The sequence below is a fragment of the Ichthyophthirius multifiliis genome (assembly GCF_000220395.1).
Source record: "Ichthyophthirius multifiliis unplaced genomic scaffold scaff_1120509250877, whole genome shotgun sequence".
Taxonomy (NCBI): Eukaryota; Ciliophora; class Oligohymenophorea; order Hymenostomatida; genus Ichthyophthirius; species Ichthyophthirius multifiliis.
This window is the reverse complement of record NW_004086413.1, coordinates 78-15,210: the sequence shown is the minus strand read 5'-3', so window position 1 is coordinate 15,210 and position 15,133 is coordinate 78. Positions and strand designations below refer to the sequence as shown.

The window sequence follows — 15,133 nt, the reverse complement described above, 5'->3', positions numbered from 1 at the left end:
ACTTAAAATGCAGGTTTTTTAACCTTTTTTAAAGGTATATTTTCATTATCAATCATTTAATTAATTTTTTAATAATTAACAAAATGTTAAATTAAATTATTATTATAATTATAAATTAATATAATAAATTTTTATTATTTATAAAATAAATATAAATATTATAAATTGAAAATAAATAAATTTTAGAAAAAAATCGTAGATTTTAATTTCAAAAATAATATTAGTATTATTTTATTTATAAAAATATTAGAAAAATATAAAATAAAAAAAATTATAATTAATGAATAAAAATATTTATTATTAGATTTAAAAAGTTAAAATTATATTAATATATTAATAGGAATAAAATTAAATTATACAAATTATTAAATATAAAATTATAAAATAATAATTTATATATAAATATAAATGTACTAATAAAATAAATAAATATTTTATATATACATATAAATATATTTTTTAATATTTTATTTTTATGTTTGTATATTTTTATAAAATAATTAAATATTATAAATATTTATTTAATTTATTGGGGTTTTTTTAAAGCATAAAGAATTCAATTAAAAAATCTAACATAAAGGTATTTTAAAATCTCAAAATTAATTTTTTTTTATTAATTTTCTAAATAATTTTTAATATTCTTATACATATATTAATTTAGAATACATTCGAATTCATACTTAAATAATAATATTAAAAATAAATTAAAATATTAATTTAATATTATATAATTACCTCATCTCTATTTTAAAATTATTTTTAATATTGTTAAATTCTATCTTAATTTACATTACTCAAATCTTAAAACAAACTCTTATTTTATTAAACAAACATTTCCAAATTATTAGAAGAAAAAACATTATTATTTTTTTATATAACTAACAACTTAAAAACAGCTTTAAAAGCATATTTTTTTATTCTCATATCATCAATAAATTTATTCGCCTTATCATAAGCAAATATCCTATTTTCGAAATGATTTGTTTTTTTTATACTGAAGTATTCATTATGGAAAATTTATTTAAGTAAAAAGTTAAAAAGAAGAATTTATTATTATTAATTATTTTAACATTATTTTACTAAAAGAGAATAATATTTTTTTAGTGTATATTCAAATATAGTACTTTTATTTTTTCCTAATATATACTTCGAAATAAAACTACTCATTTTTTATCTTATTTCGGGTACTTCATCTTGTAAAAGTCTCAAAAATACATTCGAAAAATTCAAAAAATATTCATATTTTAAATCTTCGAGGAGTGTTTTCATTGAAATTTTAAGTGATTTAATAACTGCAATTCTTAAAAAGTCTAATTAAGTTGAAGAAGAGTATTATTCGCAAATTTTTAAATAGAAATCGATATGAAGTAGTTTTTTTTATATTAAAAATCCTGAAAATTTAATTAATTATTTTATTAAAAGTCCATTTTAATAGAATTTTTTTTCCAAAGAAATTAAAATTTAGACAAAAGGTTAAAAATTAAAATTATCAAAAAAGGAAGCAATTTTAAATAGTATTTTTACCAAAAACTAAATACAATTTGTAAAATAAAAAACGTGACTTTTTTCTTGATTTTCTAATATTTATTATAAATTTTAAAGTATTTATTTGAAAAAAATTTCATTTGTAAAATTTTCGTTTTTTTTCAATTTCCTCAAAAAATACTTCAAAATAATTCTTAAAAACTCATTATCTTCTTCTTTATACATTTCTGGTTTATTTTCATATTTTTAAATCATAATAATTAATAATTCTCCTATTTTTTATAAACTACTGGAATCTAAATGAAACCTTAAAATTTTTTTCCTTAAAACTGAATGACCCATATCATTAGTGATTCTAAGAGTATTTTTTTAAACTTCCTTTTCGACAAATTGCTCCACAAATTATAAAATAGTATTAAATTCTTACTAAAATTATATATTCCCTTTTAGATTCTTCTAAAGTAATTTTACTATATCTAAATAAGTATATTAAACAACTGGACATTATATGTCTAAAATTAAAAATTTCCTCTTACTAATTTCCTACTGTAGTAAAAGTAAGTTTTCCTAATTTCCGTATTCAATATTAAGTTCTTCACACATAAAATAATAATTCTATATAATAAAGAAAACCATCAAAAGTACTCCATGAGTAAAATTATGATCTTTCTTAACACCCGTTATATTCTAGATATTTTCCCTCAACAACTTAACTGCTTCTAAATGAATATTTTCAAAATTTAAAAAAGGCAAAACTGCTTTAGCTAACATAACTCTTCCCATATAATTTTTATTTTTAGCACAAAGTATAATTAAAGGTAACATTACTTTAACTTTATCAACTGAAATAAAAACTTAAATATTTTCTATATCTTCTTATTATTATTATAAAAAATCATTGTTATTATTATTTTTTTTCTATATTTAATTCTTTAAATCATATGGTAATAATCTACTTAATAAAAGTCCTATTGGATAAATAGGTGGATACTAACTATTTTCATAAAAATTACTAAAAACGAATTTTTATAATTCTTTTTAAAAGAAATCCAGCAAACAAGGTACTCGGGCAAAAAACTCAACTACATTTAATTTACTTTTTACATTTTAAGCATTTGGGTTTTTACATCCACCAATTACTCTACTACATAGTGCTGAAAAAAGCATTAAACTGGAATTTCTTATACTCCAATCTTCAATAGAAAAACCTTTTATGGCAATTTCGAAACCTTCTCCCATATGTTTATCTACTTCCATTTTTATATTCCCATCTTCGAATATCTTCTTTAGGATATTTAACGAATGTATCTTTATATTATTAACTAAATTCGGATTTTGTACCATCTCAAGTAGCCTTTTTACAGTCTTATTTAATAATACCTATCTATTTCCAGCTATTTCAGCTTTTAATAAACACACTACAGCACTAGGGAGACCTGCAGACCTCCTAAGAACATTTTTAAAGGTGTTATTTTCGATATTATCGAGTAATTATTGCAATAGATCACTTGAAAGCTGAGGTAAAATGGGATTTTTGCTCTCATTCATGGTTCTACAAAGCATTCCTAGTCCTATTTAAATTCTATCTATTGAACCTAAGTGTTTTATATTAATTAAGGCTATAAAAAACTCGTTTACGAGATTTTCGAGTTCTTTTTTTTCGAGAATTTTCTCTATTTATTATTCTTGGAATTCCTTTACTATATTAGAAATGGTTTAAAATAAAAAACCGGCTTCTCGGGAAATTAAATAAAAAGCAACAACTAGTAAATTTTCGCTTTTTTCTTCGTTTTCGTCTTGATCTTGTTCATTTTATTATTTTAAAGCCTCTAAAAGAGTATTTCCTTGTAATATTTTTTACATATTTTAGACAAATTAGGCTTTTTCATTTACTATATGACCCCTACAGTCTATTTATAATTGATTATTTTTGAAAAAATTATCGTTATTTTCTTTCTAAGTGAAAATCGAATAGACTGTTTCGGAGGAAATTTAAGTTGTAAAATTTAAAATTTTGGACATTATTTAGAATAAATTAGTTAGTGTTTTTTTCAAAAAAAGCTAATTTGAGATTTATTTTATAATTAAAGCAAGTAAAGTTATATAGCCGTGAATAAGATTTTATTAAAAAAGAAGATTGTCGTTTAAAAAAGATTGTTTAAAAATTAAAAAAGAAGAGTCGACTTTTTAAAGGATTTCTTCAATAAACATTTCCGGTGTTAGTTCCAATTCAGATAGATAGTTTTCATATAAAATCATTAATATATTAGCCCCGCATTCGTAATTTTTTATAATAGGACTTTTACAAAGTTCTAGACTATCTATATAAAGCTTTTTTATGTAGTCTTTTTAAACGCTTTTTATTTAGAAGCCTTTTAATATATTTATAGAAAGAATTCTTATTGATTCCCACATTGAACGCGTTTATACAAGCAAAATTTCGAAGTTTTCTCTTGAAAATAAATCTGGGTTGGCGTTTTGGAGGATTTATGAAGGGTTTATTATTTCACCTTTTTTATATTCTATAGGCTTTTTTTAAGGGAAATTTTGTAAAATATAGTTTATTAATTCTAAACAAGGATTTCCTAATTCAAAACTTACTTCTGGATATAGTTAGGAAAATATAAAGTTGGTTATGTTTTTTAGGAAAGTCTGGAAGTTTATATAATGGGTTTCGTTAATTAGTTCCTTTTTATTCTTACTTCTTTATTTGTAATTCTCAAATACTAATCTTAGTCTTTCTAAAAATCTCTTAAATATACATAAATAACCTTTTCTGTATTCTGCATAAGAAGTTCTTATACCTAAATATATATTAATAAAATTAATTTTTCTTTTTATCTATATTTAAAATACCGTATTTTAAAAAAAGCTCTATAAGATCAAATTCTATTTTAGATGGCTCTTAGGAAGGCTTGGGATGAGAAATAAGGAATTCTAAAGTATTCAAGACTACGTTTCTATCCTTACATAAAATAAGTTCTTCCAATAATTATTTATTAATAATGATATCTTTATCTGCTTACAATGAAAAATGACTTTCATGTTATTAGATAAGGCTGTTTTCTCTCGCCAATTTCAAAAAAGAGATATAAAGCCACATTTAGTTTTTATTTTTGGGTAAAAAATGATCATTGAGTACATTCTAGACCATATAAGTGACATTCTCTTTACTTATTTAAACTAAAATGGGATTCACAGTATTTATTAATCCCTTTACTACATGTAATTTAGAATTTTATAGAATTTAAAAATATTATTTTTCCCAAAATGATCTTAATTATTAAGGATTTTCATTACAAATTTCTTTAAAAATTCTCTCTAGAATTTTACTCAAAAGTATACCAGAAGGCAAAATATAGAAATCTCCACAAGCTTTCATTAGTTCTTCAATTAAATTTTAATCAGTTTAAATAATGAATTAAATACTTGAAAAAGGTAATAAAACATTTAATAAATAAAACTTCCTTTTTTATGCACTTATAGGTAATTATAAGGCCCTATATATATACTTTTAGGCTATTTTTTCACTTTAGTCTTTGTGTATTTTTATTAGAAAAGTAATTATTTTTTCTATATAATAAATTATTTTTTTTATCGGTTAGTCTAATTAATTTTCCATTTTTTCTAAGATTTCTTCCTATAATTACTGATTTATAACAAAATTATCCTTATATTTATTCCTAGGCATATTTTCTAATACATCCCCAAGTACATTTAATGCATACATTTTAATATCAGGGTTTTATATATATTTTAAAAGAGAGACTATATATTCTAAAATTTAATATTTTTAGAAATCTATGTTTTTTCCTTCTAGTATATAAAGAGCCTTTATCTTACTTAATTTTGTGAGAATTTCTTCTTCTTATTATTATTAATTTTAGTCTTCATTTTAAATTTATAGTATATCCTATATTTCTATCTTTTTCTTGTAAAGATTTATATATGTAAGTATCATTTGGGCATGAGAAAGTATATCTTTTTTTAAAAGATTTGAGTTTTAGGTTATTTTTTATAAATTCTCGGTTATAAGTTTTATATAATTATCTTCCTCGTGTATTATTCCTTTACTTATTTATACGTGAATACTTTTTAATAATTCACCAGTCATGTCTATATGTTTTGTAAGAAATTGTTTCTCATGTATTATTTTTTCTACTAATCTTTATATTAAATCCTAATGATGTATATATATATATATAATTATATTAATTTTTATTTATATATATATATATATATATTAACTAATTAATAAGGTATTAAATATAAATTAGTTTCATTTTCAATTGTTTTTTAATCTATATTTATTGTGTCGATTAAATCATGTATATTATTTAATAAAATTGTAAATTTTTCTTCTATATCAAATGTTGTTTTATCATAATTTCCTAATTTTATTTTCTCTAATAACTATTCTTTAAATAATACTTCATATTCATTTTTTATCTCATTTATTATTTTTTTTTTTCCTTCAATACTGTTTTTAGTAATTAATTTAAGCGTATCACATATTACTCCTTTTACTTATCGTTATAAACCATATACATGCTCATAAATAAGAGATGAAATTATATAGTTGTTCATTAAGTTTTCTGTAAAACCTACCAATGCGTTTTTATCAGATGGTTCTGTGTATAAAAAACGGATTCTTTTTATAAAATCTTTAAATTAAGATAAAGATAATTGCTTATAAAATTAAGCGTATGCTTATTATTCTTTTTCGTCTAAAATTTAATTTATTTTTTATTTATTTTAAATTTTTTGATTGTATATTAAATTTGTCATTTTTATTTTGAAAAATAGTTTGAATTTTTTTAGATATTATAATTTATTATTTAATAAAATAGTATTAATTTTATATATTTTTATACTATAAGAAACATATATATATATATATTATTTATTTTTTATATATTTTAATATTTTTTAAATGAAAATTAAAAAAATATAATATCAATCTTTTATAAATTTCTAATTAGAATCTTTAATAAAATTAATTAATAGAAATATAAAAAAAAGAAAGAAAAATTACAAGTAAAATTCCTTTGAAATAATTTAGTTCCATTTTATAAATTATTAGGTTTTTATTAATTAAGTTTATTAATACTATCAGATCTTTATTGTAAATATTGTTTATTTTTATTATTTATTGGAGTATTATTGCTTGCATTACTATAGAAATTATAATTTGTAGATTATAATTAATTTTTAATGTTTTTTGTAGATTGTTTTTTCTATTCTTGAATAGATAATTATAATATTTTTTAAATCTCTTAATTTTAAATTATATTTTTATAAATTTATTATTCTTCTTATTCATTTATATTTTAATCTTCTTTTTATTTTTAAAATCTATTCTTTTATTAAATAAATAAATATTTAAATATATATAATTATATTAATCAAATACTTGATTTAATTTCGTCCAATCAAAAATATTATCCATACTTAGCTACATTTTATTTAAATAATTTCTAAAAAGACTTTTCATCCAATTATAATCAGGTTTTTCTTCAAATTTTAAATTTCGGCAATATTTCAAATAAACAGCAAATTCATCTTATTATATAAATAATTAAAATTAAAATAAGCTTTAAATATAATATAATTTAAAATAATAAATAACTATATATTCTCAAAAATACCAGGAAATCCTTTACATAATTCCTCAGGCGAATTTTAAATTTTAATTTCTCCTATTTTCTCATATTTTTATTTCTTAGTTTAAGCTCTAACACCTTGCCATGGTAAACTTCCTCTTAAAAAATAAATTAAAACATATCCAATTGCTTCTAAATCATCTCTTCTACTTTATTCTATTATATAAAATATTTTATAAATATAGAATAAAATAAATATATATATATATATATATATATATATATTTATATATTACTTATTTATTATATATTAATATAATATATATATTTAAATAAACAATAATATTATTATATACCTATTCCAATATGTGTATTAATTGATGAATATCTAACTGTTCCTGTAAGAGATTTACCCTCTTTATAGTCTATATGTTATCCAGTTTTTATATCTCTATATTTTTTAGACAAACCATAATCTATTATATATAGAGTTTCAGCCTTTCTATTTATGCCCATTAAAAAATTATCAGGTTTAATATCTCTATGTATAAAATTTTTAGAATGAAAATATTCAATTCTTGATATCATTTATTCAGCTAACATTACTATTGTTTTTACAGAAAATTTTTTTTAAGAATTATTAAACTAATCTTCTAAAGAACTTCCTAATATATCAATTACCATTATATTATAATCTCCATCTTTACCAAACCAATGCATATTTGGAATTCCCACTTTTTTTGTTTTTTTTTTTACAATATATTTATTTTATTTTTTTACCTCCGCCTAACAATATTTTGTATACTTTGCTTTCATATTCTAATTGTGGAAATTTAGTTTTTATTGATTCTAGTTTAATTGCTATTTCTTCATTTGTTTGTGTATTTATGCCTACATTTTTAATATATTTTTTAGTTAGATTTATATATATTATTGTTATTAAATTTAATTATATATTAAAATGAGAATTTTACCTTAATATATTTCACCAAATGAACCTCCTCCTATTTTTTTTCCTATTCTGAATTTTCCACCAACTTTTATTTCCATTTATTTTAATTTTTTTTTTTTTGTATAATTTTTTTTTTTTTTTTTAGCTTTAAATTAGTATTTTTTTTTTTTTTTTTTGTGAATTATTTTTAATTTAATAAATTTAAAATAATTTTAATTTATTTTTTTGTTAATAAATAAATAAAATTATTAAAATAAAATTTTTAAAAAAATCAATTAAAATTAATATTTTTTAAAATGATTATATTTTAATTTAGTAAATAATATAAATATACCAAATAAAAAAATAACATAATATTTTTATAAATATAATTTTTAAAATTCATGAATTATATATGTTTTTAAAATAATTAATTTTTTTTGTTTATTATTATAAAAATATATTAAATAAGGATAAAATTATTATAAAAATAGGAAAAAAAAAAAAAAAAATTAAATATATTGAAATTTAAAGTAAAAATAGAAAGTTATAGAAAATATTTAATAATTTTTTTTATTAATTTTCTAATTTTTTATATATAAATAAAATCTATTTTCAGTAAAAATATCCTTTTAATTAATAAAATATATTTAGAGTTTTTTATTTTTTTAAAAATACAAAAAAATATAAAAAAAGTAAAAATTTATTTATTTGTGATAAATATTGACCTAATTTTTAATGAAAAAATAAAATAAAAAAAATACACACTAATTAATATTAAAAACATAAATAATTTATATTAATATTTATTAATAAATAAATAAATAAAATTATTACTAATTATAATTATTATATATAAATAATTATTTTTTCATTATATTTATTATATATAGAATTAATATTTAAAAGAAGTATTTATAAAAATCTTCCAACATTCATCTAAGATTTCAAATTTATATTTTTTTTAATGAATTTCTATATTTTCCTTTATAAATATAAAAAAACATTCCTAATTTTCATAATCTACTTAGATTTTTACATTAAAAACTTTATTTTCACCACAATAACATGATAAACAAGTATTCGGTAAATCATGATTATACCCAATTTCATCTTTTAAAGAATCTCTTACTAATCCAATATAAAAATGACATTAAAGATTTTCTTTTTCTTCTATAAGAACTTAAAATTTACTACTTTTTTAAAACGAATTAACTGTGTAATATATATTATTTAGATTATCAGGAAATCCACTTTTTGATTTTATAAGTTTAAGATGACTTTATTATTAATTTGTATCTATTTGGGAATTAAATTAGGGTAAAATCTCCTATAAAAGAACACATGTGTGTAAATTAATGTTATTTATGAAAGTTTAGAGGCTTTAATATATTTTAGATGTATTTATTTCTTCATATTGTATTTTTAAATGTTATAATTTTAATTTATTTTGTTCATTTTCTTAAGAAATTTCATATTTTTGTGCATTTTTTTATATTAAATTTTTTAAATGGGATAAATCGTAAACTTAATTGAAATTTTCTTAAGCTTCTTTTAAGAATTTTTCATTAAATATTTTGTAATTTTAATTTATTATTTTTATTTTATTTTTTAAAATATTTAATTTTTGAATTATTTCATCTATTTACATTTATATAGATGTAAAAAATTCTTCTTTTTCATCTTCTTTTTTTAGCTTATTTAGTATTTTTTCTTTAAAATATTTGCCTATATCATCAAATGGATAATTTTCAGTTTTATAAGTATATCCTTCATTAGTATTTAAAATATCATCAAAAAGGAGAAAATTTGGATATTTTTCAGACTATATAGTCATACATTTTTCACATATTTAAAAATCGAGTTTTTAGGGATAATTAGGAGATAAATTAAGAGCGATTTTTTTATATTGGGGGTGTTTTTGGCAATATTACATATATTTTTTTAATATAACTTTTTTTGAATTTTTTTTATAATTTTAGACCTTAAAAAATAATTAAAAAAATAAAAAATAAGAAAGAAGACAATAATAAAAAAGATAATTATAATTTTTAAGATAATTATATAGATAATTAGCATTTTTATTTTTATTATAATTTTTTTAAAATGCATAAGAAAAAAAAAATGCTAAAAAGTAAAAATAAATATTAAAAAATAAAAATAAAAATATTATTTAAAATATTAATAAATATAAAAAAATATAATAAATATTAATAAAAATTAATATATAAAAAAATTCATTATATTTTATTAAGATATAATAAATGTTGTATAATAATTATATATAAAAAATTAGTAAAACTAAAAAATATTCAATTATATTAATATAAAATTTAAAAATTAAAAAACATAATAATAAAAGAGATAAAAATATATATAATAAATAAAATAAAATATAAAAAAATATTAAATAATTATAAATATTAATTTATAAAGTAAATGATTTTAAAAATAAATCTATATTTATTTATTAAGAAAAAAAAAAAAAATTAATTAAAATAAATATATATAAAATTATTTTTTAATATATTAAATTAAAAATAAAATATAATATATATATATATATATTTATATATTATATATTATATAATTTATATTATCATATTTTTTATTTTTTTAGTAATAAATATAAAAACTAAAACTTTTTATAATATTAAAGGGATTTTTAGATAAAAATATATTATTTTTTAGTACAATTTTATAATAATTAATATATAATTAAATATATTTTTTATTTTGTAATTTATAAGTTTTATTATAATTTATTTAATTAACTTGATAAATTCAAAACGACTTTTAAAAATACTTTTATTATTAATATAATATTTAATGCAGCAATTTTATTAAATATTTCAATATTAATAGTTTAGTATATTTTAGTATTAAATATAAAAAAAATATTATATTTTATATTAAGAATAATAATTTTAAAATATCAATTAAATATATATTATTAAATAAAAATAAATATATAATTATATATTTAAATATTTATATAAGTATAAATATAAATTTTTTATATATATATATATAATCATATTTTTTCAACTTATTAAATTTTTAATTTTATTTTTATAAATTTAAAATAAAATTATTTTTAAATGTATAAAGAATTAAATATATTAGTTCTGCATGGTTTTAGTTAAAATTCTTAAATAATCTAGGAAAAATTAAAAAATTTATTTATTTTTTTATAAAATAATTATAAAATATCTTAAGTAATAATCCCTAATGCTTATAAAAAAACAGTACATGATTAAAAATGTTGGTTTTCTCATGTTTTGGGAAATCCTTTAGAAAGTGAAAATATATTTTTATTTTAAGAAAAAGCAAATTATTATTATTATTAGGAATCTGAAAATTTATTAATATAATAATTATAAGAAGTTTAGAGTAATATTAATTTTATTATTAGTTATTCATAAGGAACTTTATTTGGCACTTTATTTTTTTTAAATAATAAATAATTATTTCAAAATTTAAAATGTATTGTGAATATATGTGCTGTTGGTTTACCTAAAATTTTAAATATTGAATTCACAAAATAATTATATGATGGCACTTAAAAAATTGAAATACCAGCTTTGTTTATTACTGGAGATTAAGATGAAATAGTTAGTATTTAAAAAACAAATGAAATTATGAAATGGTTTATAATAAAAGAAAGCTATTTTTATTAAGGAAGTCATGATATACCTTATTATGATGAAAAATGTTATATATAAATAAAAAAATTTTTAAATAAATATATATGAATTTAAGTTAATGTGAAAATATTTTAATAATAAATATTAATTTTTATATATATAAAAAAACTATAAAAGATAACTTAAAAAAAAAAAAAAAATTATTAAGTTTTAAAATATTATTATTGTATTTAAAAAAAAATAAAAATAATAAAAAATATTTTAGACTATTTTATATATTTATATATTAAAAAAAAAAAAATTTATTAATAATAAACTATAATAATATATAATAATTTATTAAAAATTTAAAATAAAATTATATAATATTTTAAAATAAAATAAATATAAAATAATAAAAAATTATAAATATAAAAATATATATAAAAAAATTTAAATAAATTTATATATATATTTATTTATATTAATATATTTTTATTTTTATTTATATATATTAATAATTTTATGTATATAAATATAAATATATATATATATATATATATTTATATAATTACATATTTTTTTAATTATTTTTTTTTTTTTATTTTCTAATTATAAAATTTTAAATATAGTTTTTTTTTTAAACTATATTTTTTTATTATATTTAATTAAAAAAAAATTAAATTTAAATTTTTTTTAACAATTAATATATATATGTTCCATATTCCATTCATATTTTCCATGCATTTCTTATCATGACTTCAAAATATTTATCATCGTCAATAGAAGCACTTACATTAGTATAATATTCAATAAATTCATCTTTACTAACTTTTTTATCTCTCCCTTATTTATTTCCAGTCTAAAAATATATTATTAAAAAAAAATATATATATATAATAATATACAGCTTAAGCATGATGTATTTCAAAAGTATCTAAAAATTCTCCTAAAATTTCTTCTTCAGTTTTTTTACCGTTTTTAACATCTGGATGTTATTTAGCATTATATATTCCAATAATATCATCAAGTTCAATATATCCATTTTTATTTTTGTCCAATTTATTAAAAACTTTCATCACTAATCCTTTTCTAAATTAATTAATTTCTCCTCTTACTGTAAAAAGAAATTCATCATAATCTATTTCTCCAGATCCGTCTATATCGAAAAATCTAAATAAAATCGCAGATTCTTAATCACTAAATCCCATTCTTAAATCTTTACAACATTTTATAAATTCATGCGTGTTTATTTTTTTATTATTATCATCATCTATTATTTTGTATAAACGACTTAAAGATTATATTCCTCGAGTACCCCTACTTAAAATTTTCTATCTAAAAGATTAGAATAAATCTAAACTTTATTAAGAAATTCTAGACTTTACTTTGAATTATGGTTACTTTTCCAAAAAATATTATGAAGATTATTATTATTAATTTATATTAGGCCTTAAATTGGTAGAATAATCAACAGGTATATTTGAAGTACCAAAAGGTGCATTTTATGTAGTAAGAGATCTATATTCTTATGCATCTATAATAATATATAAATAAAAAATGTATATTAAAAAAATATATAAAATAAAAATAAATATAATATATATAATATATATACATATATATATATATATTTATTTATATATTATCTTAATTATTACTTCCTTTTATTATTTTATTTTATTAATATTAACTATTGTATTGTTATTTATTTTTTTATTTATTATTTTCTTTTAAAGTTTATCCATTATTTTCTTATTATTATTATGTATTTTACCATCCTTTTGTTTACCAATTTTTATTTGCTCCATCATTCATTCTCCATGCATTATTCATCATTAATTCGAAATAATCATCTCTATCAATAGAAGCACTTATAAATGAATAATATTCTTCAAATTCCTCTTAAGTTATTTATCCATCTTTTATACCTCTAAAACCTGTATATGATTCAAATGTATTAATAAACTCTAAAAGGACCGATTCTTCAGTTCTTTTTCCACTTTTTACATCAGGGTGCATTTTTCCGTTATATATTTATTTTATGTCATATAGATCTACTACTCCTGAACCGTCTTTATCTAAAATTTTAAAAGCTTATTGAGCTAATTTTTTTCTATTTTGGTTCATTGGGCCACGTATACTCAAAATAAATTCATCATAATCAATTGTACCGTTTCCATCTCTATCAAAATATTAAAAAACCTCATTGATTTGTTATTCAGTTAGATCAACTTAAAAATCTCTGACTGATTTACGAAATTCTTAAAAGTTTAAAGTTTTTGAATTATCATCATCAATTATCTTTTATTTTTATATTAAAATATAAATATTTTTTTAATTATTCCAAATATTTTTTACTCTAAATTATCTTCCTATTCCTAAAATTCCAGTTGCGCCTCGTTAAAGAAGTTTTTGTTTAAATTTTTAAAAGGATAATTCATAATTGCTATTTTTTAAATTTAGATTATTGCATCTTTTTATATCATTTTATTATTATTATTATTATTATTATTATTAATATTATTATTATTATTATTATTATTATTTTTATGGTGAATATCTTTTTATTATTTAAAAATAATAAAGTATTTTAAATTATGAATATACCTTCTTTGTCCTAAATTAGTATCATATATAATTGAAATAAATTCTTTATAATTTAATGTGCCATCACCATTTAAATCATAATAATTAAAAATATCAACAAAATCCTTAAATATATTATTATTTTTTAATAATTATTTTATGAATTTATTACTTGTTAGTTTAATATTGTTATTCCTATTTTTTCAACAACTTTTAAAAATTCATTTAATTCCACAGCACCATTATTATTTAAATCAAAGTATTTAAAATATTTTAGTAATATTACTTCCTCGCTTTAATGAGGTGATGTTTTTTTGCTTAGTATTTATTTAATTTCTTATTCAAATCTAATATTTATTTAGTTTATTTTAAAAAATTTCTTACTTTTTACGCAATTAAGCTGTCATATTATTTATATTTAATTTTTATATTAATATTTAATATTTAATATTTAGTTTATAAGAAGTTATATAAAATTTATTTTATTAAAAATACAAATACAATTAATATAATATTAATTTTAAATTTATAAATAAATTATTTATTAAAATATTAGTATATAAAAAATTAAAATTTTAATAAAATTAAATAATATTTAATATATTTATATAATAATTTATATAAAAAATTGCATTTAATTTTCTATTTTCTTATAATTTATTTTATAAAAAAATTATAATACGAAATAAATAATTTTGTTTATAAATTCAAGCAAATTTATATATATTTAAAAAATATTTTAGTGATTAATATATATATATATTTATATATATAAATTATTAATATTTTATTTATTATATATCTTTTTTTATATAATATTAAATTAATAAAATATTAATTTTATACACTTTTATAATAAGAATTGTCTATTAATAATATTAAATTAAAAATCTTTATAA

General features: G+C 16.5%; 3 protein-coding genes across 3 annotated transcripts, besides 36 other annotated features; all 3 read right to left on the bottom strand. All coding sequences in view use genetic code 6, as the record gives it.

Annotated features, from left to right (window-relative positions):
* Window positions 1–48: 48 nt before the first annotated feature.
* On the bottom strand, window positions 49–5,107 carry IMG5_105920 (thyroid adenoma associated, putative; the record flags this gene model as incomplete). Its single annotated transcript, XM_004035048.1, has 2 exons — window positions 49–4,289; window positions 4,342–5,107. The coding sequence occupies 2 exons, from the start codon at window positions 5,105–5,107 to the stop codon at window positions 49–51; spliced, it is 5,007 nt and encodes a 1,668-aa protein (XP_004035096.1).
* Window positions 93–155: a microsatellite.
* Window positions 97–167: a microsatellite.
* Window positions 139–178: a microsatellite.
* Window positions 350–387: a microsatellite.
* Window positions 5,108–5,674: 567 nt separating the features above from the next.
* Window positions 5,675–5,729: a microsatellite.
* A 497-nt stretch (window positions 5,730–6,226) lies between these two features.
* Window positions 6,227–6,268: a microsatellite.
* A 108-nt stretch (window positions 6,269–6,376) lies between these two features.
* Window positions 6,377–6,417: a microsatellite.
* Window positions 6,379–6,417: a microsatellite.
* Window positions 6,418–6,917: 500 nt separating this feature from the next.
* Window positions 6,918–8,138, bottom strand: IMG5_105910 (hypothetical protein; the record flags this gene model as incomplete). The annotated part of the gene is made up of 5 exons (XM_004035047.1): window positions 6,918–6,940; window positions 7,149–7,304; window positions 7,445–7,822; window positions 7,869–7,979; window positions 8,063–8,138. 5 exons carry the CDS (start codon window positions 8,136–8,138, stop codon window positions 6,918–6,920), a joined length of 744 nt encoding a protein of 247 aa, XP_004035095.1.
* Window positions 7,344–7,416: a microsatellite.
* Window positions 7,987–8,043: a microsatellite.
* Window positions 8,139–8,276: 138 nt separating the features above from the next.
* Window positions 8,277–8,337: a microsatellite.
* Window positions 8,278–8,308: a microsatellite.
* A 1,797-nt stretch (window positions 8,338–10,134) lies between the features above and the next one.
* Window positions 10,135–10,191: a microsatellite.
* Window positions 10,148–10,238: a microsatellite.
* Window positions 10,173–10,238: a microsatellite.
* Window positions 10,173–10,245: a microsatellite.
* A 109-nt stretch (window positions 10,246–10,354) lies between these two features.
* Window positions 10,355–10,440: a microsatellite.
* A 124-nt stretch (window positions 10,441–10,564) lies between these two features.
* Window positions 10,565–10,608: a microsatellite.
* Window positions 10,565–10,616: a microsatellite.
* Window positions 10,571–10,626: a microsatellite.
* A 310-nt stretch (window positions 10,627–10,936) lies between these two features.
* Window positions 10,937–10,998: a microsatellite.
* Window positions 10,999–11,857: 859 nt separating this feature from the next.
* Window positions 11,858–11,908: a microsatellite.
* A 32-nt stretch (window positions 11,909–11,940) lies between these two features.
* Window positions 11,941–12,122: a microsatellite.
* Window positions 11,977–12,094: a microsatellite.
* Window positions 12,007–12,082: a microsatellite.
* Window positions 12,038–12,105: a microsatellite.
* Window positions 12,107–12,215: a microsatellite.
* Window positions 12,110–12,215: a microsatellite.
* A 50-nt stretch (window positions 12,216–12,265) lies between these two features.
* Window positions 12,266–12,302: a microsatellite.
* A 73-nt stretch (window positions 12,303–12,375) lies between these two features.
* On the bottom strand, window positions 12,376–14,359 carry IMG5_105900 (hypothetical protein; the record flags this gene model as incomplete). Its single annotated transcript, XM_004035046.1, has 6 exons — window positions 12,376–12,507; window positions 12,554–13,182; window positions 13,307–13,338; window positions 13,423–13,949; window positions 14,007–14,208; window positions 14,256–14,359. Coding segments are annotated over 6 exons (1,626 nt in total), but the record flags the coding sequence as incomplete, so codon positions are not given.
* Window positions 13,190–13,238: a microsatellite.
* Window positions 13,210–13,276: a microsatellite.
* Window positions 13,240–13,291: a microsatellite.
* Window positions 14,136–14,199: a microsatellite.
* A 284-nt stretch (window positions 14,360–14,643) lies between the features above and the next one.
* Window positions 14,644–14,688: a microsatellite.
* Window positions 14,689–14,808: 120 nt separating this feature from the next.
* Window positions 14,809–14,857: a microsatellite.
* A 153-nt stretch (window positions 14,858–15,010) lies between these two features.
* Window positions 15,011–15,054: a microsatellite.
* Between the last annotated feature and the right edge of the window lie 79 nt (window positions 15,055–15,133).